The sequence below is a fragment of the Pelmatolapia mariae genome, linkage group LG10_11 (assembly GCF_036321145.2).
Source record: "Pelmatolapia mariae isolate MD_Pm_ZW linkage group LG10_11, Pm_UMD_F_2, whole genome shotgun sequence".
Taxonomy (NCBI): domain Eukaryota; kingdom Metazoa; phylum Chordata; class Actinopteri; order Cichliformes; family Cichlidae; genus Pelmatolapia; species Pelmatolapia mariae.
In genome coordinates this window covers 37,267,181-37,294,977 of record NC_086236.1, presented here as the reverse complement: position 1 = coordinate 37,294,977, position 27,797 = coordinate 37,267,181, and the positions used below count along the sequence as shown (strand labels likewise).

General features: G+C 44.4%; 3 protein-coding genes across 10 annotated transcripts in view; 1 reads left to right on the top strand and 2 right to left on the bottom strand.

Annotated features, from left to right (window-relative positions):
• Window positions 1-207: 207 nt before the first annotated feature.
• dhx33 (DEAH (Asp-Glu-Ala-His) box polypeptide 33) lies at window positions 208-5,515 on the bottom strand. Its single transcript, XM_063485640.1, has 12 exons — window positions 5,157-5,515; window positions 4,633-4,793; window positions 4,307-4,534; window positions 4,025-4,195; window positions 3,709-3,894; window positions 3,493-3,604; window positions 2,747-2,906; window positions 2,565-2,653; window positions 2,350-2,477; window positions 2,045-2,248; window positions 1,877-1,963; window positions 208-1,585 (listed from the first exon to the last, which is right to left on the bottom strand). The coding sequence occupies exons 1-12, from the start codon at window positions 5,365-5,367 to the stop codon at window positions 1,277-1,279; spliced, it is 2,046 nt and encodes a 681-aa protein (XP_063341710.1). The 5' UTR covers window positions 5,368-5,515; the 3' UTR covers window positions 208-1,276.
• Window positions 4,485-23,055, top strand: p2rx1 (purinergic receptor P2X, ligand-gated ion channel, 1). Of its 6 annotated transcripts, none has more exons than XM_063485645.1 (14): window positions 4,485-4,624; window positions 15,305-15,449; window positions 17,161-17,232; window positions 17,585-17,654; window positions 18,749-18,836; window positions 18,946-19,026; window positions 19,493-19,634; window positions 19,738-19,868; window positions 20,546-20,636; window positions 20,723-20,788; window positions 21,893-21,988; window positions 22,306-22,395; window positions 22,526-22,570; window positions 22,666-23,055. In XM_063485645.1, the coding sequence occupies exons 2-14, from the start codon at window positions 15,372-15,374 to the stop codon at window positions 22,669-22,671; spliced, it is 1,056 nt and encodes a 351-aa protein (XP_063341715.1). In that variant the 5' UTR covers window positions 4,485-4,624; window positions 15,305-15,371; the 3' UTR covers window positions 22,672-23,055. The 6 variants fall into 6 exon arrangements, with proteins under 6 accessions (XP_063341715.1, XP_063341716.1, XP_063341713.1 ...); XM_063485646.1 differs by lacking the exon at window positions 4,485-4,624 and adding an exon at window positions 6,748-6,863; XM_063485643.2 differs by lacking the exon at window positions 4,485-4,624 and adding an exon at window positions 11,859-12,115 and having other exon boundaries at window positions 17,585-17,642.
• A 73-nt stretch (window positions 23,056-23,128) lies between these two features.
• Window positions 23,129-27,797, bottom strand: part of camkk1a (calcium/calmodulin-dependent protein kinase kinase 1, alpha a) — a 54,665-nt gene continuing 49,996 nt past the window's right edge. For 2 of the 3 annotated variants that reach the window (XM_063487696.1, XM_063487697.1), the window contains exons 16-17: window positions 26,875-26,922; window positions 23,129-26,519 (exon numbers count right to left, since the gene is read on the bottom strand). In XM_063487696.1, coding sequence (XP_063343766.1) covers window positions 26,447-26,519; window positions 26,875-26,922 — 121 coding nt within the window. In that variant the 3' untranslated portion in view covers window positions 23,129-26,446. The remainder of the gene's footprint in view (window positions 26,520-26,874; window positions 26,923-27,797) is intronic. The other variant, XM_063487698.1, reaches the window with a different exon arrangement.

Sequence of the window (27,797 nt, the reverse complement as noted above, 5' to 3'; positions counted from 1 at the left end):
ACTGAAAATGAGTGAAAAAGCATCCAGCATCCAATGAAGAGCTTAGCCTGGAGAACTATTGCTCAAAAGCACTTAGTCGTCTGCTTGGAAGCAAAATGTTTTTAAAAATGAGGTGGCTCAAAACTTTCGCACAGTGCTTAAACCATACTATGGCCATAACACAATAATACTAAACACATGTTAGAACCGCGACTGACTTGTGCCGAGTCAGGTGGATTAGTTTTTATTAGAATATGTAACAAACACGGGCATGTATACGGATGATCCACACTCATAGATGAGCCCCGGCAGGCGTGCATTCGTTCCAATAAACTTCATGCAGATCAGATCTTTTGATAATTCTCTAAAGCATTCAGCATTTGACTACAAAGTTAGAAACTGTATACTTTATTCAGGTTATATTTTACAATCCTGAGTCCAATGTGTAAAAAAAAGACACTCCATCCTGTTCATCAACACAACGTCATTTACGTTCTACAAAGCGTGACGGAGCCGAGTGAACAGATTCTCCATGCGCTGCACACGTCTGCTGTTAGCACGTACGTGTGGTGACTGTGTGGGGATCTGCACAACAAACAGCAACGAGCAGAACCTGGAGAGGAAGGCATGCTAGACGGTGACACGACTGCAGATGGGAGAAAGAGCATGCACGAGCTAACAAGGCTGTGTAAGTGAAACCATGTCAGCGTGACACGCTGCATTTGTTTTTCATGTTTTCTTGTGAATAAGGGAACAGCTGAAAGTAGACTAAAACAAATCTACTTTGACTGCATAAAGAAACCCCTGTAAGACCACTTCATGTAAACCCAAAACAATCAGAGTGCTTCTCTTAGCTTCTGAAAAACTTCTACTTTGGACTCGCAGCCATCAGCATCCTTCAGAATACAGCAGCCACTAATCTGTCTGCTGGAGAGTTTTCATGGCTATTTGGTAGCAATGAAGAAGAACAACATGGTGGAAAACAGCCCCGTGCTGTGCTCCTTTGAGGTCACCTGTGCTGTATAAATGCATGCAACTACTGAAAGAATCAAAGCAAACTGGCTTTTCAGGCCAACCGTGTGGCTAAATGATGAGAAGAAGAAATTACAGCTCATAAAATCGGAATGACAGTCTGGAGGAAGTCAAACTTCGATATGCAGACTTTTGCTTCAGTGACACATGCCCAATGCTTGTCAACTGGGAGGTAGTGAAATCCAGAGTAGTTTACGACACAGGAAACGTTCTGCACCAACTTGCAATAAGTGTCTTTGTGGCAGGTGGCCTGTTTCTTTGTTGGTTAGCTCTTGTTGAGGTGGAGCTTGCGGCCAAAGTACTCGGGCGCTGCATCCAGCAGCCAGTCGGCATCGACCAAACAGAGGTCTCTCATGTAGCAGCGGGAGGTGTGCAGCAGCTCGTTGAAGACTACGTACGCTGGCTTGGCCTGGAAAAGGACGGAGGACGGGTGGATGGCCACGGGCTGGTGGGTGTCTAGAGCCAAGTAGCTGCCATCGGGCTGCAGCTCTGCAGCGTTGACAAACATCCCGTGGGCAAGGCAGCGGCGAACGCTCGCCGTGTCTGCTCCGCACGATTCCAGTTTCAGGTTCAGCTGGGAAAACAACAAGACGTGACTTATTAGACAGGTCACATGACTTCACCGCAGAGACGCACAAAGACAGGTGTGCAGCAGGGATCAAGGCAGGAAAACACTGATTCATCAACTCGCTGTTTTCAAAATAGCCCTGGAGGCGTTAGCCTGTATGATAATGCACATTCATAATAATACTAACGCTGTCAGAATTTACACATTAAATGTTAATAAATACTCTGTAGTTGATCAGGATAAACAGCGATTCCTGGGAGAATCCCTCTGTGCTAGCAGAGGTTAGCAGATGTGTACCTTAAGGCAGATTTCTTTAAGCTGTGCCTGGACTTCTTTCACCAGGCCCATGTTCCTGCTGTTGACAAAGTTCTCCCGACACCACTCCTACAACAGCAGAGATGACGTGACAGCTCAGCAGCACGATTTCATTGATGTATTTTCATTAGTTGTGTTCATCGTACCCACCTTGTTACCACTGACTTTCTTGAACGCTCTGTAAATGTTTAGCAGTGTCATGTGGTCTCCTTCACTGGACATGAACTTCTTGCGCACTGCAAGCACCTCGTCCCGCCGGGCCGGAGGGTTGTACAGCACGGTGTCCACAGACAGCAGCGACACGATGCTCAAAATCTCCTCAGAACACGAGTAGTCCGGGGACAGCAGGATGGTCTGCGGTGTGGAGCAAACAGAGGGGTTATCTGCTTGTGAGCCGACACTTTGTCTTTGAATTAATGTACAAAAAATATCAGAGCAGAACCAGCGGGATTTACTTTGGCATATCTGGGCTCCAGAGGGAAGCTCGCCATCTTCTTTCCCAGAGTGGTGAGGAAAACCTGCCCGTCCTTCTTCTCCACAGCTCCCAACAGCTCCAAATGATCCACAGCAGAACGGATGGCCTCTGGTGTAAAACACAAAGCACTACTACAGCTAACTCTGCATCGCTTACCGGAGGACCAGAGGGGATTCCTGACTGACAGCATCTTACCTGGAGAAGGTTTGGACATGAAATCAAAATTTGTCACGTCTGGAATCCCCAGAGCCATGAGCTGCAGCATCACACCTGCCAAGTTACACCTGAGGGTAAGAAGCATCACACAGAGCTAAATCAATGAGGCACGTGAGGTGGATTTTTATTATCACGCGTGTAAAGCAGACTCCACAGCCTACCTCTGAATCTCAGGAACAGTCATGGGGATGAGGTTGTCAAATTCCTGCTCGGTGTAGAGACGATAGCAGAAGCCAGAGTCCTCCCTGCCAGCCCGGCCTGCTCGCTGCCACGCCTGCGCTTTGGAAACGCGCTGCACTGCCAACACCTCCAGGCCGCTGTCTGAGAGTCACATCATGTGCACTGTTAGGAGAACACCTCTTATCTGTGCCGTTCAATTTAGGATCACGGGGGAGGGCTCGACTTTTTCAAAGGGTCACAAGCCAAACAAATATTTTTACACATCTAAATGCATCCTTACAGCTGTCAAAAAAAAAACTGGAAACCACATTTTTTCCGTTTGTGGGGTTTTTTCCATCCATCTATCTTCTTCTGCTTATCCGGAGCCAGTCACAGGGGCAGCAGCCCAACCGAGGGACCAGACAAAGAACAATTCAGAAGAAGCCCATCGAGGGAACAGTTCACCCTGCCCGGGACAGGGTTACCGGGGCCCTGCCCTGGAGCCAGGCCCGGGGAGGGTGCCCGGGGCCGAGCGTCTGGTGGCTGGGCCTAAATCCATGGGGCCTGCTGGGCACAGTCCGAAAAAGGGACACGGACCCATCTTCCTGCAGGCCCACCACCCGCAGGAGGCGCTGCAGGGGTCGGGTGCATTGTGTTTTCCCCCCATTAGTATCAAATGCAAAGACTCAAGAACAAGTATTTCTCTCTGCATGATTTGTGAATGCATTTGCAATCTGAATCTTCTCACCCGGATTGAAACGTTTGGCCTTCACCATCCCCGTGTCTATGACGTATTTGATCCCAGAGATTGTAACTGATGTCTCGGCGATGTTTGTGGAGAGAATGACTTTCCTACAGCCCTGGAAAGAAAAAAGGTTTGCAAGACTTACAAGATGATGCTGAATGTCTAAATCAGAAGATACTGCTGAGAGCAGCAGTGTGTAATGTTAAGACATGTTTTTACCTTTGGAGCTGGCAGGAAGACCCTGAGCTGCTGTGTTGGGGGCAGAGATGCATATAGTGGGATAACTACCATGGGGCCACAGCCGTCAGGCAGATGCTTGGTGATGTCTCGACACGTCCTCGCCAGTGCCTCGATCTCCTCCTGGCCCGTCATGAAGACTAAGATGTCGTGTGATGAAGGAGCCTCCTGCATGACCGTGTGTGGAAAATCGTCATCACGACAGAACATAATCTGTGTTTCCAATAATGATGCTGAAGAAGAGGGGTGCGTTTGTTTGGCTTTCATCTAAACTGGAAATAGGAGACACAAAAACTACCTGATGGATCTGGAAGATAGAGACAAGAGCAGCCTGCAGGTAGTCTGACTGTGGCTGTTTGGTGTAGTAGATCTGAATGGGGTGCTGCCTGCCTTCCAAGTACAACACGGGGGACTTGTTGAAGTACTCGGAGAACAGATCCACATCCATCGTGGCTGACATCACTATGACCTGTGGAGGTTAGGACACCAGGTGCAGGCTTTAGAGCAGATGCAGTGAGGCGATTCAGACTGCGTTTACTAGAAACGCTGAAGTCACAACACGTGTGAACTTTGCTCCTACCTTCAAGGGAATTTTGTTAAGCTCCTTGCGCCTGCGCTGAGCCGTCTTAACCACACCAAAGAGCACGTCGGTGTGCACAGTGCGCTCATGAGCTTCATCCAGGACCACCACAGTGTAGCGCAGCAGCAGGGGGTCTCCGATGGCCTCGCGCAGGAGCATACCATCAGTCATGAACTTCAGCTTTGTCTCAGGGGAGGTGACATCCTCGAAACGCACCGTGTAACCAACCTAAAAGGAAGCAACAGAAACACAGCGCAGAGGTCAACAACGCAGAGGCATCAACTCGAGTCTCCACAGCAGACGGGAATCCCGTTTATCGTGAGTACCAGCTTCCCCAGCTGAGTCCTCTTCTCCTCTGCCACCCTTCCTGCCAGTGAGATGGCAGCAACTCTTCGGGGCTGAGTGATAGCGATCATGCCCAGCCGCCCGATGCCGGCCTCGTACAAATACTGAGGGATCTGAGTGGTCTTCCCAGAGCCGGTCTCACCTGCCGGATCACACAGGACAGGGCTGAGTTATCTGACACATACAGATACTTTTGGCGGAGCCCAAAGCAAACTTTAACTCTATTTATATATTTAAGGTTTCATATTTTTGATTATCACGTGGGCAGAAATAACAGAAAAAACACATGTCTGTGAAGTGACGTAAGCCAGACTTTCTATGGGCATAATCGTACTTACGTAGGTAGCTCCACCCACAAACCCAACACACCAACACAAAATAGGCACATTTTAAGATCAACTATAGTGTAGAAATACTATTTTACAAACAGGATGTTGTTCACGTGTGCGCGAACTGCGGCTGAGCTCAGGTGTAGCAGCAGCTAACTGTAGCTGTGAATACTCACCTATGAGGATAGCACCGTGCAGCTGTCTCAGCTGGGTCAGCAGCTGAGGCTTCGCTTGATAGATGGGAAGCTGCTTCCTCTGGACGTCTATCGCAGTGGTCGCATTTCCCTTTCTAGGCAGCAGCATACCAGGCTTGTTCTTATCGAGGCGGAAAAACACGGATCCCGGCTTGAATTTTTTAGCCGGAGGAGGGTCGGGGTCGTGAGGCATGTTCTGGAAAAAGTGACTGTGGGAGCGAAACCGCCGAGGGCCCCTTTTTTCAGATTGTTTCAGGTCAGAAATGAAGAAAATAAAGTTGTTTTCATACTCGCTGACAGACCAGCGAGCGGCACTGCGGATGTTTTGCTACCTCGGCAAAAAAAACCTTCCCACGTGGTCGGCGCAGAGGTTTGACGTCATAGATCGAGTCAGGAATGTCGGGTTTATAGCACGTAGTAACATACGTCCTGTACTGGCGCACAGCCCTTTAATCTCCTGAACATATTCATACAGTTTGCCTTTACTACACTGGCCACGTTATTAGGTACAGCTATTCAACTGTCTTTTAAGGGAGTTGGCCAATCATATGGCAGCAAGCAACTTAGTTCACCTAAGTGACTTTGAACGCGGCATGGCTGTTGGTGGCAGCATCAGCAGCTGAGAGCAAAACATCCAGTGAGCGGCAGCTATGTCAGAGACGGTGACTTGATGCTGATAGAGATTTCAGAGGAGAAAGATGGGCCAGGAAAGCAACAAGAGCCACTCCTTACATCATAAATGATCTAGTAAGACAGCAGGTTGGCATCATGGATGTGCAGCCGACAAATCTGCGGCAGCTGTGTGACGCCATCATGTCTGTATGAACCAACATCTCTGAGGAATAGTGATGTAAATTTGATTCTTTTTACTGAATCGAGTTTTAATGAGTCACTCACCAAAGTGAATCGGGTTTTTTGAGTCATTTGATTCACTGAGTCAGTTGACCAGAGAGTGCAAAAAATGTACATTTTCACTCAAACTTAATTTCTTTTCTCTTTTCATGTAAATCCTACTGCTAAGATGAGTGATTCTAAAAGAAAACAACTATTTTATAAAGCAAAAAAGAGCAAAAAAATTTCTAAAGGGAACATTTATCTTGTTTATTTTTATTTTATTAGTATTTTCCTTAAATGTGTCAAGTATATATTTTCTCATCTAAATGTCCACTGAGCCGTGAGCCAGGGGGCGGTAATGCGCCTTAACATTGGTTGCCAACCAAGAAGAAGAAGCTGTGAGCCCGGAGGGAGGGGGTGAGTGAGTGAGTGATTCGTTCGCTCTATGATTCAGCACAGGAGGGAGGGGGTTAGCGAGTCCTGAGTGACTCGCTGGCTCTACGATTCAGCACAGGAGGGAGGGGGTTAGCGAGTCCTGAGTGACTCGCTGGCTCTACGATTCAGCACAGGAGGGAGGGGGTTAGCGAGTCCTGAGTGACTCGCTGGCTCTACGATTCAGCACAGGAGGGAGGGGGTTAGCGAGTCCTGAGTGACTCGCTGGCTCTACGATTCAGCACAGGAGGGAGGGGGTTAGCGAGTCCTGAGTGACTCGCTGGCTCTACGATTCAGCACAGGAGGGAGGGGGTTAGCGAGTCCTGAGTGACTCGCTGGCTCTACGATTCAGCACAGGAGGGAGGGGGTTAGCGAGTCCTGAGTGACTCGCTGGCTCTACGATTCAGCACAGGAAAGGAGGGGGTGAGTAGCTCAAATGTGCTGTTAGCATGTTAGCAGAGCGATGCTACTGTGAACCGAGGAGCTATTGTCTTGATGTGAGCTTCTACTCAGGGTTTTTTCTTCCAGTTCAGAGCAGAAATGTTTTTGTTAAGATACTGGATGTTGTGTTTTTCTCCACAATTTTAATTATAAGCTAGATATATTGCTGCTAACAGCAACAGGGATGAGTCAGTGAGTCAGTTGGGCTTGTGAATCATGATTCATGAGTCAGTAAAGTGATTCTCGAGTATTGAACGATTCGTTCATGATTCGCGCATCACTACTGAGGAATGTCTCCACCTTATTGAATCTGTGCCACAGATTCAGTAAGTCTCAAACAGTCCTCAAGGCAAAAGGTGTGTCTTAGGGAGTATATAGCAGACACAAGTGTGACTTAAACTACAGTATAAGAATTACAAGATTGCTCTACAAAACAGGATATATACACACACTTTACACTTTTTAGTCCATTAACATCACTCTAGTTTGGAGGACATGAAACAATAAATGAGATGGAAGCGATTGCAACAGTTCTTCTTAACTTTACTCACTTCCTGTGGTGAAAAGCACTGTATTTCTTTGCGTTGTACAGGTGCGGCGCTCCTCACTGTTTCTCAGCGTCCTTCGGTTTCTCACAGCCTGCGTTATTACTGCCACTCAAACTCTGACAGCTAGTATCACCGTAAAGGTCAGATTAACACTAACTTTACGAGCATGAGTTTGCAATCACAAAGATGCGTCAATGAGATGAAAATCTGTGGATTATATAGTAAAAATGGATTAATTGATAAACAAAGACATTTATGTCATTAATAACCAGGATTGTACCAAGATCTTATTAACGTAGTCAGCTTATCAAAATACTATGTAACCACGGCTTTTAGGCATTTGGGAATTTCTTTTTTAAATCACTGAGGGGCAACTGACAGATTATTGATATGTCAGGAACTGATGGGACTGTGTGTTTTCCTGTGGGCTGAGATTCATGTGGATTCAGCCGGAGTCAATCAGAGGACAACTACACTCTTCCAAACGATTTCACCGTATAAACCTGAAATCTGTCCTCGAAACATGACCCATGCAAAGTGTAGAAGAACACAAACCAGATCCAGAGCCGTCCGTGTGTGGTGATGAAGAAACGGTTACTGTGCCACTCTTATTTTTAACTCCAAAAGTCCGTGGCCAGTCATTAAAGTCAGTATTAATATTACAACATGCAGACATGAATCATGAACAAACAGTCCCACTGACACAAATGTCAACATCAGTGATGGGAATTTTTTTCTAGAGAGCCGGCTCTTTCGGCTCCCAACCGGCTCTTCAGGTTGTTGTTTCAACAACAATATAAAAGTATGCACAAAATGAAATACTAATGTAAAAAAGTTTTTTATTTATATATGTTTATTATATAAATATGCTTTTATTTATTCACTCCACCTAAAATTAAAATTAAAATTAAAAAATTAAAAAAATACATTATAAAATACAAAAAACAACTATTTACACTTCAACTTTGAACCATTTAAATTTTCAGCTTTTTCCTTTTAAATACATTTAAAGTGAAACAACACAACACTGCAAACACTGCAAACCACAACACAATGAAATATAAATTAATATGCAAAACAAAAAGCAGATGCATGTTCTCTGTCATACAGGCCTGGGATGATTTTTTGGGAGAGTGTTTTCCTGCTTGGAATTGCATTCATAGGATTCAGTGCATGAATAAACTTTCTGAATCCTTTATCATCCACAACTGAAAATAGTTGGAAATCAAGTGCAGTCATGTTTGCCAGGTCTTTATCAGCTGAGTTCTGTCTTGCTGGGTCACAGACCTCTGCAAAAACTGTCTCATAGAGCTCTGTGTTGGTTTAGGTGGTGGTGGTGGTGTACTGCAGAGATGCTGTAGATGCAGCAGCAGCAGTTGCATTAGACACACTGGCATCTTCATTAATATCACACTCAACTGATTGTGCTTTATGTGTTTTGGGTGGACAGTTCTCAGGTGCCTGTGCAGGTTGTTTGTGGAGCTCAAGATTGAAAATCTATTTCTATCTGGAACCATTTAAATTTTATAGACAATACAAGTCTGCAAGAACAGGATATCATAAAGAGCCGGCTCTCTAAAGAGATTCAGAATTCCCATCACTAGTTCTTATAGTGATATTAGATCCCACAGATAGCAGGAAGACATTGAACTGATGTTGATTAAACATTAATTGAATGAATATTTGCTATCTGGGCCGTGTGTGATAATGCTGTTTCAGCTGCTCCCTTATTAACAAGAGGTCCTCACAGCGAGCAGCTCCCATGTTTGATTTGTAGATGTTTAAATCGGACGCACTTCCTGACGCAAGCCCAAAGGAATTTGTCTCTTTTCCCGGGAGTGAATCGTGGCTCTTGCCCTGACAAGCAAGAAAAAAAAGTTACCCTCTGGATAACTTTATCCCACTGACTTGTTCTACATTGATGATTGCTTTGTGGAGGCTTTTCTCTTTACTCTCATTAGTGCCTTGTCTCCACTGTCTTCTATCCTCCTCAGCTGCAGCTGGAACACTCAGATCATTTAAATAACCTGTTTGTTTTCTTCACATGTTAGATCAGTTATTTAATACAGTCAGCTGTAAACAAACCTTCTGCCCTTCACCTTTTCTCTGTGCGTGATAACACTGTCCTTTCAAATTGTTCCTGTCATGATGTGAGATGGTGGTAATGTGGACCACAAGGCAGACAAAGAGCTGAACATATTAAACAAAGAACTAACCTTTATTTGATGCTTCACAAGCGCCTGACACAAAACAAGTCCATGAATTAATCCCAGACCAGGTAGAGAAACAGACACAAAGAACACATGAAAACTAAAGCCTTATATACACAGGTGCCTAATGTGTGTGTGTGTGTCTGTGTGTGTGTGGATATGAACTATAACCAAAAGCAGAACCTGTATAACTAAACTCAAAAAAGCCTGAGAGTATACTATACTAAACAAGCAGAAGTCAAAATAACGCAACATTCAGAAAACAGAGACGTGGTGCTTTCATCAAAAGTCGTCCTACATATAAAAAAGCATCACGAGTACTGTGACAGGAAGCCATGAAACACAGCTGTCGTCGGGCAGCAACAAAACTGTTTATGGCACATGCTTTAAAAAGGGCCTTTCTTCCTGTTTTTGTCTTTGCTTCTTTGTGATTGTGTGCTCACTGTCCCCACCTGTGCCTCGTTCTCACCTGTGGGTTCATGTGTCTCCTGTCAGTGCACAGTGTTGTTCCCCTCCTCCCGTGTTCACCCTGTGGCTCTCATGCATCCCATTACCATTTTGTGGAATTTGTGTTTCCATCTTTGTGTTTCTCTATTAACGGCTCTTCCTGTTAGTCTGCCTGCCACAGCGTCCTCCATCACCAGCCCAACACTGCGGGCTACTTTTACATGCACTGGTCTCATTATTTGAAAGTTTGGCCACGTTTATCATGAGAGTTCACTGCTCTAACAGCAAGTACGTGTGGCAGAGGAGAAGAAAAACCACAATGGGAACTCTTTAAATGTTTTCAAGGTTTTATTTAGACACTCCTAGTTAATGTTAGGTAAAAGCTTGGGTGGGATTTAATGCAGCGTAAATGTATCCACAGACAGGATGTGCGCTCCAGTCTCAGGTCTGAGTGATGGTTTATTGTACTCCTGCTATTTACATACTTCAGTATGACATAAGCTCTGTGAAGATAGTTCAGGCAGGCATGCAGTCAGCACTAATCACAAGCCCCTTCCTACACAGTCATTCACGAGTCATGACTTCAGTCTGTCTCTACTGTCAGTCTGAGGCTCATCCAGCCCCCTCCTGTTCGTGGTGCGTTCATTCATTCAAATATTGTGAAGCTCAGCCTCAGTCTCAGGGTTTCTCTGTGCAGCGCTGACTCTGATTGTTCTGGAGCACAGGAGTCAGGGCCACACACCTGTATGTCACCCTGGGAAAACATTCATTTGACTCTGGCAAAAGTGCCTGAATTATAAAGTGATTTGAGGCTCGCTCTTGTTTCTCAGTCATTTATCCACCAGTGTGCCTATAAAAATAGCAGTTCGTGCCAATTGTGCTAACAGGGCATTTCATTTAATATTTTGATTGTCATACAGCCCCTTTTTGCAAAATCCTTAAAATCCTTCCAAATCCTTGCAATCCCACTAAATTCTAGGCATGGCCATTTTGTAGCGATTCCCAGCATGTACTCATGTCTTTTAGATTTAACCAGATTTAGATTTGGATTTGACTCCAAATGAGATGCCCCCATTTATTTATATCGGGAGCAAGAAGGCAAGAAATGCACACAAGTGGAAGCAACATTTTTCAAACCCTCACAGTTTCATGAGGTCATTTGGACTTCCTTTGTGAAGATTAGAAAATGCAAAGCAGCCGTCGGCATGAGAATCGAGAGAAGGGGCGTGAATTATTGAGCTGGATGAGAAAATCAAAGTGTTTGACGGCGTGCGCCCACACATGGTGTTGATAAAAGTTAAGAAGGTTTACTGCCTGACAAACGGTGACACGAGAGTGGGCAAACATGCAGAACTGTGGAAGATGCAGCGTGTGTTTATGCTTAGCTTCTGTGGCTTCTATCGCTGTGTAGCACGCAGGAAGAGAGTGTCAGTGTGGCTGATAAGGTTTGATTGCTCAAAGAGAGGAGGGGATCCGGTGCTTGTGTGTGGCAACTGTTAAGTTATTGAAACTTGCAGACAAAGTTAACAGTAAATTTCGACAGATGTCTCTGTGCTTATTATGTCTCCTGAGAAAAGCCAGGAGATGCACGGAAACGGTCAAGTTGCGCAAAAAGGCAACAGGCTGATAACGGATTGACCGTGTGCAGAGAGAGAGAGAGAGAGTGGAGGAGGAGAGACGGAGAGCAAGAGAGAGAGAGTGTAGGAAGGGAGGAGGAAGTCTTTAGACTTTAGGACTTCACATGAAGAGTGTAAGAGATTATTCATGAGAGGAGGCAGAGGACCCTCGCCACAAGTGAAGAACAAAAGAAAAAAAAGAATTTCTTGGGAGTTTTTATATGCAAGTGAGGTGAAGCAGAGACCCTCTTCCCTGTGGGCCAGCCGTGAGAGAAGATGAAGAACCAAATCACCAGCGCCCTCTCCGACTTCTTCTTTGAGTATGAGACTCCCCGCCAGGTGCTGGTGAGGAACAGGAGGGTGGGAGTGGTGTGCCGGCTCATCCAGCTGGGGGTTCTGGTTTACATCATTGGGTAAGACCTGCACACGTTTTTCTCTCTTTGTTTTTAGCTGTAAGGAAATGGTGAGAAAGGGTTTGCATCACTTTGTGTAGTTCATCTTGTTTGGAACTTCCTTCCTGAGTGACCCAGAGTTCACTTTGTGTGGAAAGAATGGGGGGAAAGTGAAAGGAAGATGTTGGGCTTGTGCAGGAGGTCAGGGACACATACCATCACTGCAGTTATTGTTGACACAGCAAACAGGCACAAATGACAGTTGTAAGAGTAACTATGATTGACTGTAAAAAAGAAGGTGTGAACATGACACAACAGAGCAGAGCTCCTGCCCATTTCATGTTTGGACAAAACCCCTGCAGCATACTTGTCGACGTTTGTCTACTCAGCCTCTCACCACCTACCCACCTACCTACCCTAACCTGATTAGTCATGCCGGAGCTATTCGCTGGAAATTCATCCTGAAAAAGGGAGAACCTGTTTCCTTTACTTATCTCACTTCACGACACAAGACGCTGTTTTTGTTTGTCATGGGTTACTTGTTTATGCAGCTGTGTGACTCTAACTTTTCCCTTCATGCACCTCCAAACGGCAGAACCTGAGGAGCTGTGTGTGATAAATATGCCCGGGCATATGCTCAAACAGATAACAATCAACTGCTGCCCAGTTCACTGCCAAACAGAGCACAGATGCATTATCATCTGCTGCTGGTGGTGACCAAAAATGGAAAAGTTTAACATCGTCTCTTGTTAAAAGTCGGGTTTTTATAAGTGAGTGATGTGATTTTAAACGGCTCTGTGTTTCAGATCTGAATCATCATGATCAGAAAAAGTTCATGGCACACACACGCACACACACACACACACACGCACACACACACACACACACACACACACACACACACACACACACACACGCACCTGCCTCCTGCAGCCACATTAAAGCAGCGTGGTGATGTGCATGAGGGAGATGCGATTATAAAGCCGTCTCCTCTCTTCAGACTTCAAGCGGACGAGTCAGGACAGAAGTCCGCCCGTCTCTCTCTTGGATGCTGAAGCAGTGATTCAGTGAATCAGTGAATCAGGACTCACAGCAGAGGCAGAGCAAACAGCCTTCAACAGCTAAGGGGGCAAACAGAATCTAAGGCAGGCAACAGACTACAGACATGGATGCTGAGACAGAGGCACTCCCATAGAGGACATTCTGTTGGGTCATTAACTGGGAAGCATCTATCAAATGAAACAGGAAAAAACAGACTAACATACTCAAACTTCACATGTAATAAACACTTGAGTGGCCTTCATAAATCCCTCACAGTTGAGGTGGTTTGGGCCGTCTGACTCCAGAAAGAGGCCCCTGGGGTGGACCCAGGACATGCTGGAGAGATTATATCTCTGGGCTGGTGTTGGGAATGCCTTTGTGTCCTCCTGGATGAGTTGGAGGAGGAGGTGGGAGAGGGATGTTTGGCTTCCCTGTTTGGGCTGGTGCCCCTGTGACCTGGACTCAAATAAGCAGTAGAAAAGGATAAAGAACAGCTCCAGAAAACCACAGCGCACTCTCTTTTTGTAACTTTTATGCTGGAAAAAAATCCCAATCCTCTGTTTATGTTTTAGCTTTAACTTGAAGGTTGATTTATTTTTCTTTTCATTCTGTCTTTAAATAAAAACTAATCTCAGCAGCACAGTATGGTGGGAAACTCTCCCCAACATCAAAGAGCCTCCTCCCAGCCGCTGGCAGATACAGATCTCTCTTACGCTGCTGTTTTGGAAGATGCTTCCATTATTTCCACGCTCATCGCTTTCTTTATTCCTTTAATTTGCCCTATTTTTTTTCTCCCGTTTCTCCGCATTTTTTCTCCAGCTCCCTCCAACCTATATAATTCGATTTGCCATGCTGATAGACGTTGCTGCTTTTGTGCTTACGACTTCATTCTGCAGTTTGAAAGATGCTTCTTCTCGTACGCCACTCTGAGGAGCTTTCGTTGTCTGCAGACAAATGAAGATATGCTGCACCACACGCTGTCCTGTGGGCTTCCTGCCAGGGGGTAATTGCTTTTTCACAGCCTATATGAAATAGCTCTACACATGCGTCACAGTGTGTGTGTACACATACAGTATCAGCTCAGTGCACACCAGCTGTTGCCTTTACCTCGTGGCTACAAACGCACACACAGACACGCAAGCAGAGGAAGTAAATGAGTTTAAGGTGATGCACCCCAAGTGTAAAGCTGCTTTTTGCTGAACTGGAATCCTTTTATGTGAGCAAAGTTTCAGGCTTCATGGTGACGACCCCAGCACTCAGTTTCTGTGAGGACTCAATGTTTTTAACAATGACTTTACAAAGTGAAAGTGCCTGCAGTGAGATGTGGACCGTGGCTCTTGCAGCTTTTTTGTATTGTCACGGCCAGTGGAAAGACCTGACCATCATTCACAAACTTAGAGCTAATACAACATCACAAAAATGTAACTATATGTTAATGTGCTGATACTGTGAAAGATGTTTTTTAACCCCGTCGAGCACGAACCATGAAAAATTCAAACTTTTTTAAAACTGTAGTGTTTTTTAAACCTTCTGACAAATTTAAAACAAAAGAAATAAAATAGCAGTTTGCATATATACGGCAACCATACGGGTACCAAAGGGGAAATGTGTCTTTGGTGGGAAGACTCGGAGATCTAAAAGGGGACCGGACTCATCTATAGTACTATACAGCTGGGATGCAGTCCATCTCAATCCAGCTGTGAAGGACTTGTAGTGATACTAAACAGCATGGACATGATAATGTCATATTACCTATTTGAGAGTCAGTTTTAACAAACAGATGAAATAACTTTTAATGAGTTGTTACTGACGTCTTTGCAGATCCACACAAAAGCTGACCTTTGAATGTGACATGCAGATTCTGGAAAAATCCTGTCAACACTGATCAGGACCCTGATAATGCTCAGCATGAACACTTTTACTTTTGCTTTCTTTCAGCAGCTGCTGTAACCCTGCTGTGATAGCTTGGAGCTGAGATTCAGTATGTCTGCTGTGTCTTTGCGGTGGTGAATGGACAAGAACAAGAGCCAGTGCGCTGCATGACTACAGGCACATTTGTCCTGGTAGTTGTGCTGATGGCTGTGTGCAGTGCCAGTGTTGTCCTTGTGCAAGCCCTTGCTTTGGGGTGAAGTGGGATTTTGAACAGAATGCTTTCTGTATCGTGCACAGGTGGGTTTTCATCTATGAGAAAGGTTACCAGTCCACAGACACGGCCGTCAGCTCCGTCTTCACCAAAATGAAAGGAGTGGGCTACACCAACGACAGCGGGGGAGAGAGAGTCTGGGACGTGGCTGATTATGTCTTCCCTTCACAGGTCAGTGACCTTTTGTGCCCCCAGTAACATTTGATATGTCGTCGTCTCGTGACTCCTAAGTGGTCGGTAATTTGTTTGGCACCTGATGCAAGTCGGTCACCAGAGGCAGATTTGATGAAATCAACTTCATGAGTCAAACTGTCAGAGTGAGTAAACATCAGCTTAGCAGGACAAGACGTGTCACTGCTGTTTGCTAGAAAACTCAAGGCTGACAAAGAAGCAGAGGCTTCTGGTTTGTGATGATCCACCTCTGTCCACACAACTCTTCATTGCATGTGAGAGGAAAGCAGGGTCACTGATCAAATAGATAACTTTGTTTGCCTCCAGTGTTGCTGTGTCCTGTTAACTGTGGGAAAGAAAAAAGAAGACACAATGTAGGCTGTCATGTTTGCTCTGAGGTGTGGGTGTGGGCTTTAATTCAGAGCAAGGTAAACAGGTGGTTTCAGTGTTACATAATGAAAAGATCACTTTTCTCCATCACGTACTTTGATCAAATGCACTTTATTGTCAGGTGGTCATTGTTTTAGTAATCATCACGTGACATCACTGTTACGTCGACGTTCGGTTCAAAGAGAGGCCGTGCACACAGGAGCAAAACGCAAACTCAAAAATCTGAAAAAGGAAGAAAGAAAACATTGGCAGGAACAACATATGAATAAAACAACGCAATCATTTCAGGCAAAGCACAAGAGGAAGGGCGATAACTGAAGCCCAGCATCAGGGCTGCACTAAAAACAACTGATAGGATAACAAGATACAGGTGAAGCAAAAAGGACTGAGCAAGCAATCACGAAGGAGGGAAGGAGTAAAACCACACGAGCACACAAGACAAGAAGGTAACCTTGCAGAAAATACCAACAAGAAGTGACACTGAAAGGCTCCACAGACAAACCGAGAGAGACACAGGAAACACAGGAAGAAAAACAAGGGATGCAACCATGGATAGTGACCTGGAATGTGTCAATGTCACAATGAACTTATAAAGAACATTTTAATTTAAGCAAATGTAACTGCGATTTTTAGCAAAAGTAAAGAGAGTTGGATTTACCCCAGCCCCTCCTACTGCCTAATAATATGGCATTTGACTTGCCAAAAGTTCAACTCTCAGTATAATAAAGATGCATACAGTTCTCTGCTCGCTTAGATCACAAACTGGAAACATAGAGGAACCAGGACATTTGCTACACAAAACACAAATTGCGTGACAGCTCTCACATACGTGTGTGCTCAGGGTGACTGCAGACGCTTGGTGGGTCAAACCTTTGCTGCTCGAGTCTGCGTGTCAAAGTATCCATGGGTACGATACTGAAACCCGCGTCACCTCCGAGGAGGGTCGGTGCTAGATAGAAGGTGAATGAGGCACACTGTAAAAAGTGGTAGAGTAGAAAGGTGTTATATAAGAACCGGTCCAATCATATCGTTTATCACTGTACTGTAAATATGATCACGGCCTTTGCTGTATGACTTTTGTCAAAATAGTCTCACGGTTGAGATTCTGACCGTTGAACGCTGTGTTGACCCATCCATCCACCCCAACCTTCTTCCTGCGAGGGGATTTTTGTTGCTCTGCAACTATTTCACCTCACTTCCTCTTCTGCTCCAGTTCCTGTGAAATACAACGAGCCACGGCTCGCTCGCAGAAGCAGAGTTTGTTTTAAGCGCTGTGCTCACTGCTTTTAAACACATTGCTTCTTCTCTTTTAAAACTTCAGGGAGACTCATCATTTGTAGTGATGACAAACTATATCATGACTGAAGGTCAGTCAATGGGAACCTGTCCAGAGGTATGTGAAAAGGCACTGGTTGTCTTCCTTTCTCTCTCTCATTCCTCCCTCTTTCTGCTTCCCTCCTTTTCCCTCCTAATTGTGCGCTTCCATATATAGTAAAATGAGCGGAAATTGTATCTCATTCCAAGACTATTTCTGTAATTGGGTAATTGTCCAAAAGTTGTATAGCAGAAAAGGGCTCTTTTAAAGCCTAATGGCCCAAAGAGCAGTGCGTGTGGGATCCATACATGTAACACTATAAAAACAAGACGTTTCTTTCACGTTCCCAGGTTGTTTTCCTGTCTTCTTCTTTGTGTCCTCCTTTCGTACTTGTGTACACAGACTGACCCCAGTGTCTTGTTTATAACAGCTCCCGGGCAAGCACAACTGCAATACAGACGCCGACTGTGAAGGAGGGAGTTTCAAACGTACGGGAAACGGTAAATCCTGACAGGCTGAGAGTGTGTGACCTCAGCGGTCCTCACTGAGTCTGTTGCCAACTCACATCAGTCCAGATTTTTTTTGTGCTTCTTGTTATGTAATTATGCTTCGCCAGAGCTGAAAAGCCTTCTGAAACTCACTGAAGCCATTTATTGAGTGAGGTCGGGGATGGTGTCAGGTTATGGAGCAGTGTATTTGCAAAGGGGGCCGTAGCTCCTTGAGAGCTGTGACAGGACAGGCTCACGCAACAGCATCCATATAAATACAGCAGATATGACTCACGGCTGCTGAGGTAAACATTTACACATAATTCATGAATTACATTTGTCCGGCACTGAGAAGAAGAAACAGATTCATCTCAACAAACCAGGCCTTAGCAACCAAACATTTGGTGTGTGTGTTTGTAGTACGGCTTGTTGTTCACTAAAGTAAGCAACTGAAACTCTGCCTTAAGCAAACAGACATACATGCATGTATATATAAGCACGCTCAACTGCATGCATGTCAGCTAATATAAACTGTAAGCACACAAAGACACAGCCATATGAGCTCTAATGTGTCCAAATGTGTGGCTGGTTCTAAGAACAGTTATATAAATTTATTGTCCTTCATCTGTCCCAGAGTTCAGTTCGGAGCCTTTCCACGTCGCCTCCAATCAGACCGAAGCTTTAGATCTGTCTGTTTCACACCAGTCACATGCACCTTGAGGTGCCAGCGTTCAGCCTCCACGCTTAAAAACAAGTAAACACGCGGGACTGTCCTGCAGCCAAACAGAAAGGTCAGAGAGCCGAAGCCGAGTAGGCCGAAACGCCTGCTGGAGACTGTCTGCAAACTCATCACACGCACGATGAGAGAGACCGATAGCAGCGAAGCTGTACGCGCACAGGGAGGTGATAACATTAGGATGAAGGCAAGATAAAAGAAATAGCTGGTTCAGCGTTTGCTTTTCTTTTATACGCTGCTGTTGATGCTAATTCAAGATAAAAGTGGAGGCAAGAAAGTGTTTAAAACTGCTTTAATGTTAACGCCCACGCTGTTGCCTGTTTCACTGTTGAGCAATCGAGTTTTAATTCCTGTTTGTTTCTGTATCAAGGAGAAATGACTGGAGTCTGCGTGAACAGGACTAAGACCTGTGAAGTGCTGGCCTGGTGTCCAGTGGAGGACGATCGCGACGTACCAGAGTATGCAGACAAACTGAAATATTCACGATTGTGCGACACCTTTTAGATTACACAATCATCTGTGGAACCAAATATGCTCATTTTAAATCTGTTCTTGTTTCTGTTTCAGTCCTCCTCTGTTGTTGTCTGCAGAGAACTACACTCTGTTCATCAAAAACTCCGTCACTTTCCCCGCATTCGGCGTCTCAAGGTGATGGAGATTATTCACGTCGCTGCACATTTACCTGAGAAGATGTGATGAAGTGTGTCATACAGGAGCTCTGGCATAACTATTGTAACTTTATAAAACAGTTGTGGCCAGAAATGTTCAGTCAGTGGCACAAAGTTTGTTTTTTATACACCAGTTTTTACTGAGATATTTGTGTTCACGTTTCTATGATATCAACAATCACAATGATTTTACAAGTTTCAGTTTCTTCTGTAACGTTTGCCACGCTGGCAGTTTAAAGCTGTGTTATTAAAGCAAGCACGCCAAATGAAACACACCTTTGAACAAAACAGAGCTAGACAGTAAACTCTGTTCTTCTTTTAACTGTTATGTTTTCAGCTTCTAAACCATAAAGTTTAATCACTAATTTTGGTAAAAGTGCAGAAAGTGTCAAATATTTCACAGTTTTTTTTTCTGTCTGTTTTATAATGTTGGGTTTCGTTTTCAGGAGCAACCTAGTGGAGGACATAGACTCTAACTACATCAGCAGTTGCCTTTATCATCCAGACAACGCTCCCCTGTGCCCTATATTCAAACTGGGAGACATTATTAAACTTTCTGGCTTAAACTTTCAAACAGTAGCTAAAGTGGTAAGTTAGAATTTCTGCTTCTTTCTGAAATTCTTGTCGTGCTTCCATGTTTTGCTTCTCTTCTTCTCCTGTTGTGATGAAGACGGCGTTTGTGTCCTGACAGGGTGGAGCCATCGGGATTGTGGTCGACTGGACGTGTAACTTTGACGTGCATGTAAAACACTGTAAACCAGAGTACACCTTTCATGGACTCTATGGAAGCAAAGAAGGCGCTTCAGTGGGCTACAATTTTAGGTGTGTGAAAAATACAGATAAGCGACAGATTTGCTCCTTTTTTTTATTAGTTTGTGTCTAGAAAACCTCTGAAGCACATATATTATATTTTTAGCTGGCAGCACTTTTAAGGTCTTATGTTAATAAGCTTTACACTTGCATTTGCTGAGCTCTAGCTAACTTCATGATAACAGTGGATTCGCTCTTCTCATCTAACCTTTGAAACTGTTGACAACATCGAACATATTGGCTCGGTGTTTGAAACAATTTCAATTAATTTCTGCTTCCTGGCGCACCACAGACACATGCTCCTGCTCAGTTATTCATTTTTAACCTGCTGGCTGATGGAGAAATCTTAATGTTGGCATTCTGCCACCGGGATCCGTAATCACTGTTATTGTTCACTTCATTTTCCATGGAATCGGCTTCACTCGCTATTTGCTCCTAATGCTGCTTCAGCTCTGCTGAGCCTACCAAGTCGCCTGGCTGAAGTTTATGTTTGCTCAGTGAAACAGTGTTGACTTGTCTCAGATTGCCTTTTCTTGTTGTTTCTTCACAACTCGCATTTTTGGTAGCAACAGCTGGCTTTTAGGTGTCGCTCGCTCAGTAAATACACGGATGATGAAGTGTTTGTCAAATGCATTTGAAACATATATTTCATATTCCTGGTAACATGTTGTGATTGTGTCTGTCTGCAGGTTTGCAAGGCATTATATGGAGGACAAAATTCAGAAAAGAACACTTCTGAAAGTGTTTGGCATCAGGTTTGACATCATCGTCCAGTCACTTGTGAGTAACACGTTTGTTTATCTTAAATCTGCTTTTCTCACTGGAAGAATAATCCAAAGGAGTTGGTATGACTCTGCTCTTCACAGGCGCGGAAATTTGATATCATCCCTACCCTCACAGCCATCGGCTCTGGAGTGGGAATTTTTGGAGTGGTATGTTGAAAGCTGAAATATTTACTTACATATTCCACATGTCTGTGCAAAAGTCAGCCCTCATTTTTGATACTCTTAGGAACCAGGCTCTGTTCTAAGTTTTAAAGTGGTTCTCCAGGTTTTCCGAAGGCCTCTTTGGACACTGACATATGAATGACTCAGGCACCTAACTTCAGGGACTGTGTCCAAACATACCACGGTTAAATATGGTGCAAGCTATGTCATGGTGTTGGAGGTCGTGTCAGAAATGATGAAAGCAAACAAAAATCTGATTTTGATCCGCGGTGCAGAAAGAGTGGAAAGCTTCTGATTGGTGACGGCTTCATTTTTCAGCGTGACAATGATCCCATGATCCCAAACACAATGCAGCAAAGGCATACCTGGATACACAAACACACAATCAGTCAGAGCCCGGATGAAGCAGTGTGGGATCATCTTGACAGAACAGGACAAATGACAGCCAACATCCAAAGAAGAGCTTTGAATGTCCTTTAAAAAGTCTGGAGAACTCTTCCTGAAGAGAAATGATAAGAAACGAGTTCAGGCTGTGTTGAACAATAAAGACTTGTTTCGGTTAAACAAACTGTATGTTTGACCCCATGTCCAATGTTCCTGGTGTTACAGACAAAGCAGGCCTTTTATATCTGCGTACTATTTTGTCTTCCTTGAACTCAGCTGCCACCAGTTTTCCCCTCAGGTGCCAGTGCACACCTGGTTCACCCAACACCGTAAAAGCCTAACAGTGGCTCAGTTAGTTTGGCTTGACTGAGATCAGTGGTCGTTTGCACCTACTAGTGAGTAGCTAGTGTCTGAGGCTCCATAATGTGGTAGTTTACATATTTGTGTGGCGAGTGAGAGGTTGCTGGTTTCATTCTAGCCAGCGACACACAAACACGCAGAGCTACCTGCTGTGCTGATGTCTTGTGACACGGCAGGAGCTAAAAGTAGCTCTAGTGAGTGTCCAGTGTCTGCTGGCTGCAGAGGTGTTCTCTTTTTAATGTAGGTAATGACAAAGATTTAAAATATTCGGTGGTTCGAGACTTTTGCACAGTATTGTAATCCAACAGGAGATGACGCGGTTGTTTTTTTCTCCCCTCTTTTTAGGCGACTGTAGTGTGTGACTTGGTGCTGCTCTATTTGCTACCGAAAAGAGAATTTTACAAGAACATGAAATTCAAATACACGGACACACAAGTACAGGTAAGACCTCTTCAAAAATGAGTCTGTGCTCTCTTTGAACACCAGAGGGCAGCAGAGAGGTGTTCAACCAAACTATCACAGCCAGCAGAGAAAGTCATGTGAGATTATTTTCCTTTTCTTCACCACGTCCACTCCAGCTATACATTTCACACAGAAGCCGTAACCTTCACTTACCATCAGATTATTGCTGTGTTCATTCCCATAACATGTGTGAGCGCAGAGTCTGTGATTAGTACAGAGCAGCCAGTTTATCTGATGGAAGATGAAATCTGTGTCAGTCCCACCCAGACTGCTTTCCTCTAACTTCTGTTTTACAGCAGGACAGCGAGTCGGTTGGTGTAGACACAAACGTCTATTACACCCTTGAAGCAAATGCAAAACAGGCTCAAGGCAAAGACCAGTCCAAAGTGAGTAGGAGGCAGTGTGTGCGGTAGAGCAGGTTCTTTTATTTTAAGCCTAATCGCGCCATCATCACGATGGGCAGCGTGGTTTGCACATGATCTAAATGGCTCATGTCCTGTGGCTTCTGTTCTACAGGATCCTGATTCAGAGGCAGGTAGCACAGAGACTGATGTGTCTAAAGTAAGGCATCGTCGTATTTTTCCAAAACAATAACTCCCACGAGTCTTGCTTGTTTTAATGACTGATGTTTTATTCATTTGCTGTTTCTCGTGCAGAAGTGACCCGGGAGCAAACGAGCCAAAAGGCCACGCTGCTTTTGGAGGTGTGACGCACTGGAACCCCGGATCCTTCAGACACTAACTGGACTAACAGAAAGGAGCACAGTGAAATGGAATCACTTTATTCCCATCAGCAGCTTAGTCATCCTGAGGAACTGTGACGCTTGTATGTGGAGTCAGAGGGAGCCAAGCTCGGCGGTGTGTGTACTTTTTTGGGTGTTACTCGGTTTGCTTTTCTTCATACTTTGGGTGTTGCCTCCGCCTGTTTCAACAGTCTGTAATTCTGTTACCTCAGTCGTCGTCGTTGTAAAAGAAACACGTAGGTGTGAGTCGTCCCTCGTGTGCACCTTGTGATCGGCTGTTGACTTAATAAAAACATGTACAGTAACGTCACCGCTGTTTCTTTCTCTTTTTTTGCTTTGGTCGAACAAAAACTGAGAAAAATGTTGAAATGATTCAGATTTATTTTTTTTATTTCTTTGAGTATGTGTACAAAAAGCATGCAAAAAATAGCGCATTTATATATATCGGTACATATTTACATTGTAACTACATTCCAGATGGATGTGCCATGCTTCCGTTTTAGTGAGTACATTCAGAAATGCACGAGACGACACGAGACGGCGGATGCCTTTGATACAGGCACACGCGCATGCGCACAGACCAGGAGAGTCACATAGTCCCCGATTTCATATTATGTACAGACTCCACCATAATCTCCGTCCTTTGGATCTAATTATGACCTGAAATCACAATAAAATGAGTCATGCCACTCACTTCCTGTGCTGCGACACCCACTGATTTTTCTTCTGTGTCACTGCAGTAACAGCAGCAGGTCTGATCAATCCACAGGAATCACCTGGCTTAAACCGATATACTCTAATTATGCAGGGTTTCAAAGGTCACGCACAGGTGATCTTTGATTTATGGCCATTTAAATCATTCAAGGGTTTTGAATGATGAAAAAACATCTAAAAGGAAGGAAACCTCTGGTGGAGAAATAGACCCGTATGAACAAACTGACATATTTTGGGATTAATCTATGCTGGAGTTCAGGATTTCCACTGTGAAAGGTCGTATAAATGGCCACAGAGTAAAATCCCACGGTTTAAATATTGTTGATACAGTGATATTTAGTGATCAGTGAGAATTGTCCTGAGCGCACACCTGCCTCCTCCGTAGAGTTTTACAGTATTTCACTATTTTGCATGTTGTCAGCAGTAAAATTAGACAACAAGCACAGTTCTCTTCTAATGTGGATTTTCAGCAGTGAGAAACGCATTAAGCACAGCACATACGGTGTTTCACAGGTGGACCACACATAAACTGTACAGTGTTTAATGGCCGAAGTAGTGTTAAAAGTGCTCACAATAATGACATTATACATATTTAAGTGGAAAAGTGCAAAAATTTGAACATAAGCAGAGTCATAAACAAAAACACAGGTTTAAAGGTCGAGAGCTGTAAAGACAATAAAGTAGCTTTGACCCCGACAAACGTCCAGCACAACGCCAACACCCAGAATAAAAACGCGATAATCAGGATGAGCGTTTAAACAGGTGACGTCAGACAGAACACGTGACATTTTTTGGTTTCCTTCATTAAAGGTTACTGTGCAGGGCACATCGGCGCCGCTTTCATTTAGAGCTGAACATCAAAACGTTAGGATGGATGATAGTTTATGACTGACGTCACAGCAGTTATGACTTTATGTCCCTGTGGACATTAAACACACTGGCTCAACAACACTGCGTGAAATCCTGTTTGCACGCCTCGTGCCTAAGCTGGAGGAAACGAACTGCACTCCGTGCTTCTCATCAACCAGCCAGGGGACAACGCTGAAGAGGGTGGGGGACACTGAAGTGACCCTTTTGCAGTGCTCAGAGCACTCACCCAGCTCAACGTGGTTTCCTCTCACAGGGGTAATACACCAGGACATGTCCCGTTTTTAAACCAAGCACCTTTAAATGGACACGGTTCTCTTTCTTTTATCCACGATGCCTACATCTGTAGAGGGTTCACATGTACACAGGTGATTCACTTGGCCATCTTCAGCATCTACTGTTGGAACTTTGACAGGTTATCAAATGGCAAATCACAAGAACACAATTCTGCGTTCACGGACATCCATGCTTTATATTTTTCTTATTCACTTCCTCTTCACTCGTGTAAGCAGATGTCAACTTTTACAAGAAACAGTAACAATGATGTTGCAGTGGCCAGCGCGTGCATTTATCTTATATTTGTTCCCATTTATTATAATGAAAAGTTTGCCACTGCACTGACACGTTGTGCCAACCCAAATACACGGGCCTTTTCTCAAAGCTAACCAAAACTTCAAATTAACAAGAGCAACAACAAAATGAAAACATTAAGTCAAAAACATGACACCATCAGCTTCGGATGGACAAACACCAGCCCTGCTCCAGCACCACCTCCTACGTCTGTTGCTCTTTATCCAAAGTCAGCCTGAAGCTCTTCTGGATGAATTTTCTGCTCCTTCTCAGAGTTGCATGGCTTTATATGGGAACAGCCTGACGTCGCAATGACAGTTCTGCATGGTCCACTAGACAGAGCTGAAGGGGAAACTATCACTAAATGTATCTGATACTTGATGATTGTCATGAAACTGAAGCACAGTTTCCTTATTTTCCTCTTTTGTGAAAGCGATGCACTTCAACATAGGTGACAGAGATTGTTTAAAAAGAGACCAGGTCAGTTTTCCTGAGAGTAAAGGTACATGCATCATTTCACATTAAAATGATTTGGGTACAGACGCTTCTCCTTAATATAATAACGTACAACGTGATTCGATTTCTTCTACAAAGCACTCAGTGATTCATTTGTATGCAGATTATTTATGCTTTAAAATCAGCTCTGCATCCAAGAATTTTACAATATATTAATATTATAAATAACTTATAAATTGGAACAGTGCTTATATACAGAATAACATCATTTTTTCCACTATGTTCGTTCTCACCATCCAAAAACTATTTCCCCATCCGATCGCAAACACATCCAATCCAACAGCAGAGCATCAAAGAAACAAGAACCACCAGACTGACACAGATGACGCATTAGGAGAAGCAGCGTGAAGGACACTAACAGATTAACACACAGCTCGCAGTCATCCTTGCGATCACTCTTAGGCAGTCGGCTTTCTGTCTGCAGTCGATCGAGGTGTCTGAAGGCAGCACAGGAAGGACCTGCTTCAGAATAAAGGCTGGCACAGATATGCTTAAAGGGTCTTCACAATAACACAGCAGATACCACAAGACATGTATGTACAATATTACAGTGACTGATGAAATAAAAGCCTCGTAGTTCACTTAGGAGACAGTACAGTGTCCTTTACATGCTGAAGTCTGTTTCCTCCTGTGAGGTGGCTGCAGACAGGCTGATGATGCGGTCTAAATATTCGCCATGCATAATGGGAAAAACTCGTCTGTCTTTGCCTATAATACAGTTTAAGGCCAGTAAAATAAACCGGTGATGACCCACAGACGTGCTCGTGTTCCTCGCATCAGCTTGCCGCGGTTGAGACGAGAAAGACGGTGGATAAAACTCGGAAGCTCCACAGCGCAGAAGCAAGCGTGTACATCACATGACAAACTTCTCCCCAAAAAACAAAACCAAAAAACTCGAGTTTTTGTGTTTCAGGTGCAGAATGATACGTTTGCACTGTGTGACCACTTTGAGGAAAAGGTATGAATGAAGGCGTAAGCACACAGTGGATATAAAGAGGATGCTGCGTACGCAGGAGGGTCACTAGGACTCAAGAGGAGGGCTCATCTTCATGCAGGTCCTCCAGCTCTCCTTCTCTGGGTCCATCGCCCGTGCTAGCCTTTCTAAAAAAAAGACAAGAAAAACCACAAAGACGGGTCACAGCTCTTATGATCATTCGAGGTTGGACAGCAGCAGAGAGGAAATTATCTAAATGCTGACACTACCAAGCCTGCTAATTAGAGAAGGTCTGAATGTTGTTAATGCATGATGAATATCAAAAACACACAGAAGGCTTTATGGACATAGGATTGCTTTTAAATGACAGCAGCAGGCACATGACAGCTGGGGAAAGGCTGCTATCCCATCACATCTCGTGATGTGAAAAAGCACGAGTTTAGGGATCGAAAATGATGATGGGAGCAGCGGCTGGAGGATGTGGGACAGACAGAGGCCGGACTGCTTCGCACAAAGTGTTACCTGAGTGAGGGCTGAAGTTTAAAAGAGGGCCGGAAGGGCCACGAGTCCCTGCAGCAAAGTGGGAGAGAAGATGGACAAGTCACATATGAGAGGACAAAGAAGCGCAGGCCCGTGGGAGGAAACCCGCCTCCCCACCACGTAGGTTCCAGCTGCACTTTTAGCACCTTTCAAAAATGATCACACACTTCAGAGTTTCATTTGCATCGTAGCATTGCAAAGTAAATAACACATTTTTTTAAAGGCGTCCCTGTGGCTGAATCTGAAAACCACACTCTTCTGACTGCGCGCTCCAGGTTGCTGCCGATAACCAGAGCAAAAGGACTTTTTTCTGCAGCTGCAGTTCAGCGCAGCAGCAGCTCAATGATACTAACAACTGTCAATACAATGACCCTGAAAGACAAGCACGAGCCACAAAAGGCTGGGTTTAGCTGGCTGACTACAACAGAACTTTCAAAATAAAGCGAGGGGACTTTCCACTCAAGCTGGTTGTTGATGAACTTCTTTTTTTTTCTGGATGAATGATTGGATGAAAGAAAGGGGAAAATTTGTCTCCAAACATACTTTGGTGGGCTGCATGGGAAACACTGGTGTTAATGGTGCATTCAATTTCAAACATGCAGGCCGGAAATTTTCAAGTTAAATTCCAGCCTGAGAAACTGTAGCTTAGCAAGAAACACAAATCTTTGCAGAGTCAGCAGAGCTTCCCTGGATACAGTCACCATGGACACAAGAAGCTGCCACCTGTGATGTTTCATCAAAACAGGACAACATATAATAGCGGCGACGTCATTTTTCCCCCCACAAATCTTGGTGAAAAAAAGCGTCTGGGACTGGTAGCATCTGTCTCTCAATGTGCAATCACATTACCCATTAACATTTAATTGCTTCCCCTCATCAAAAGGAGAATAATATCCCCACCAGCT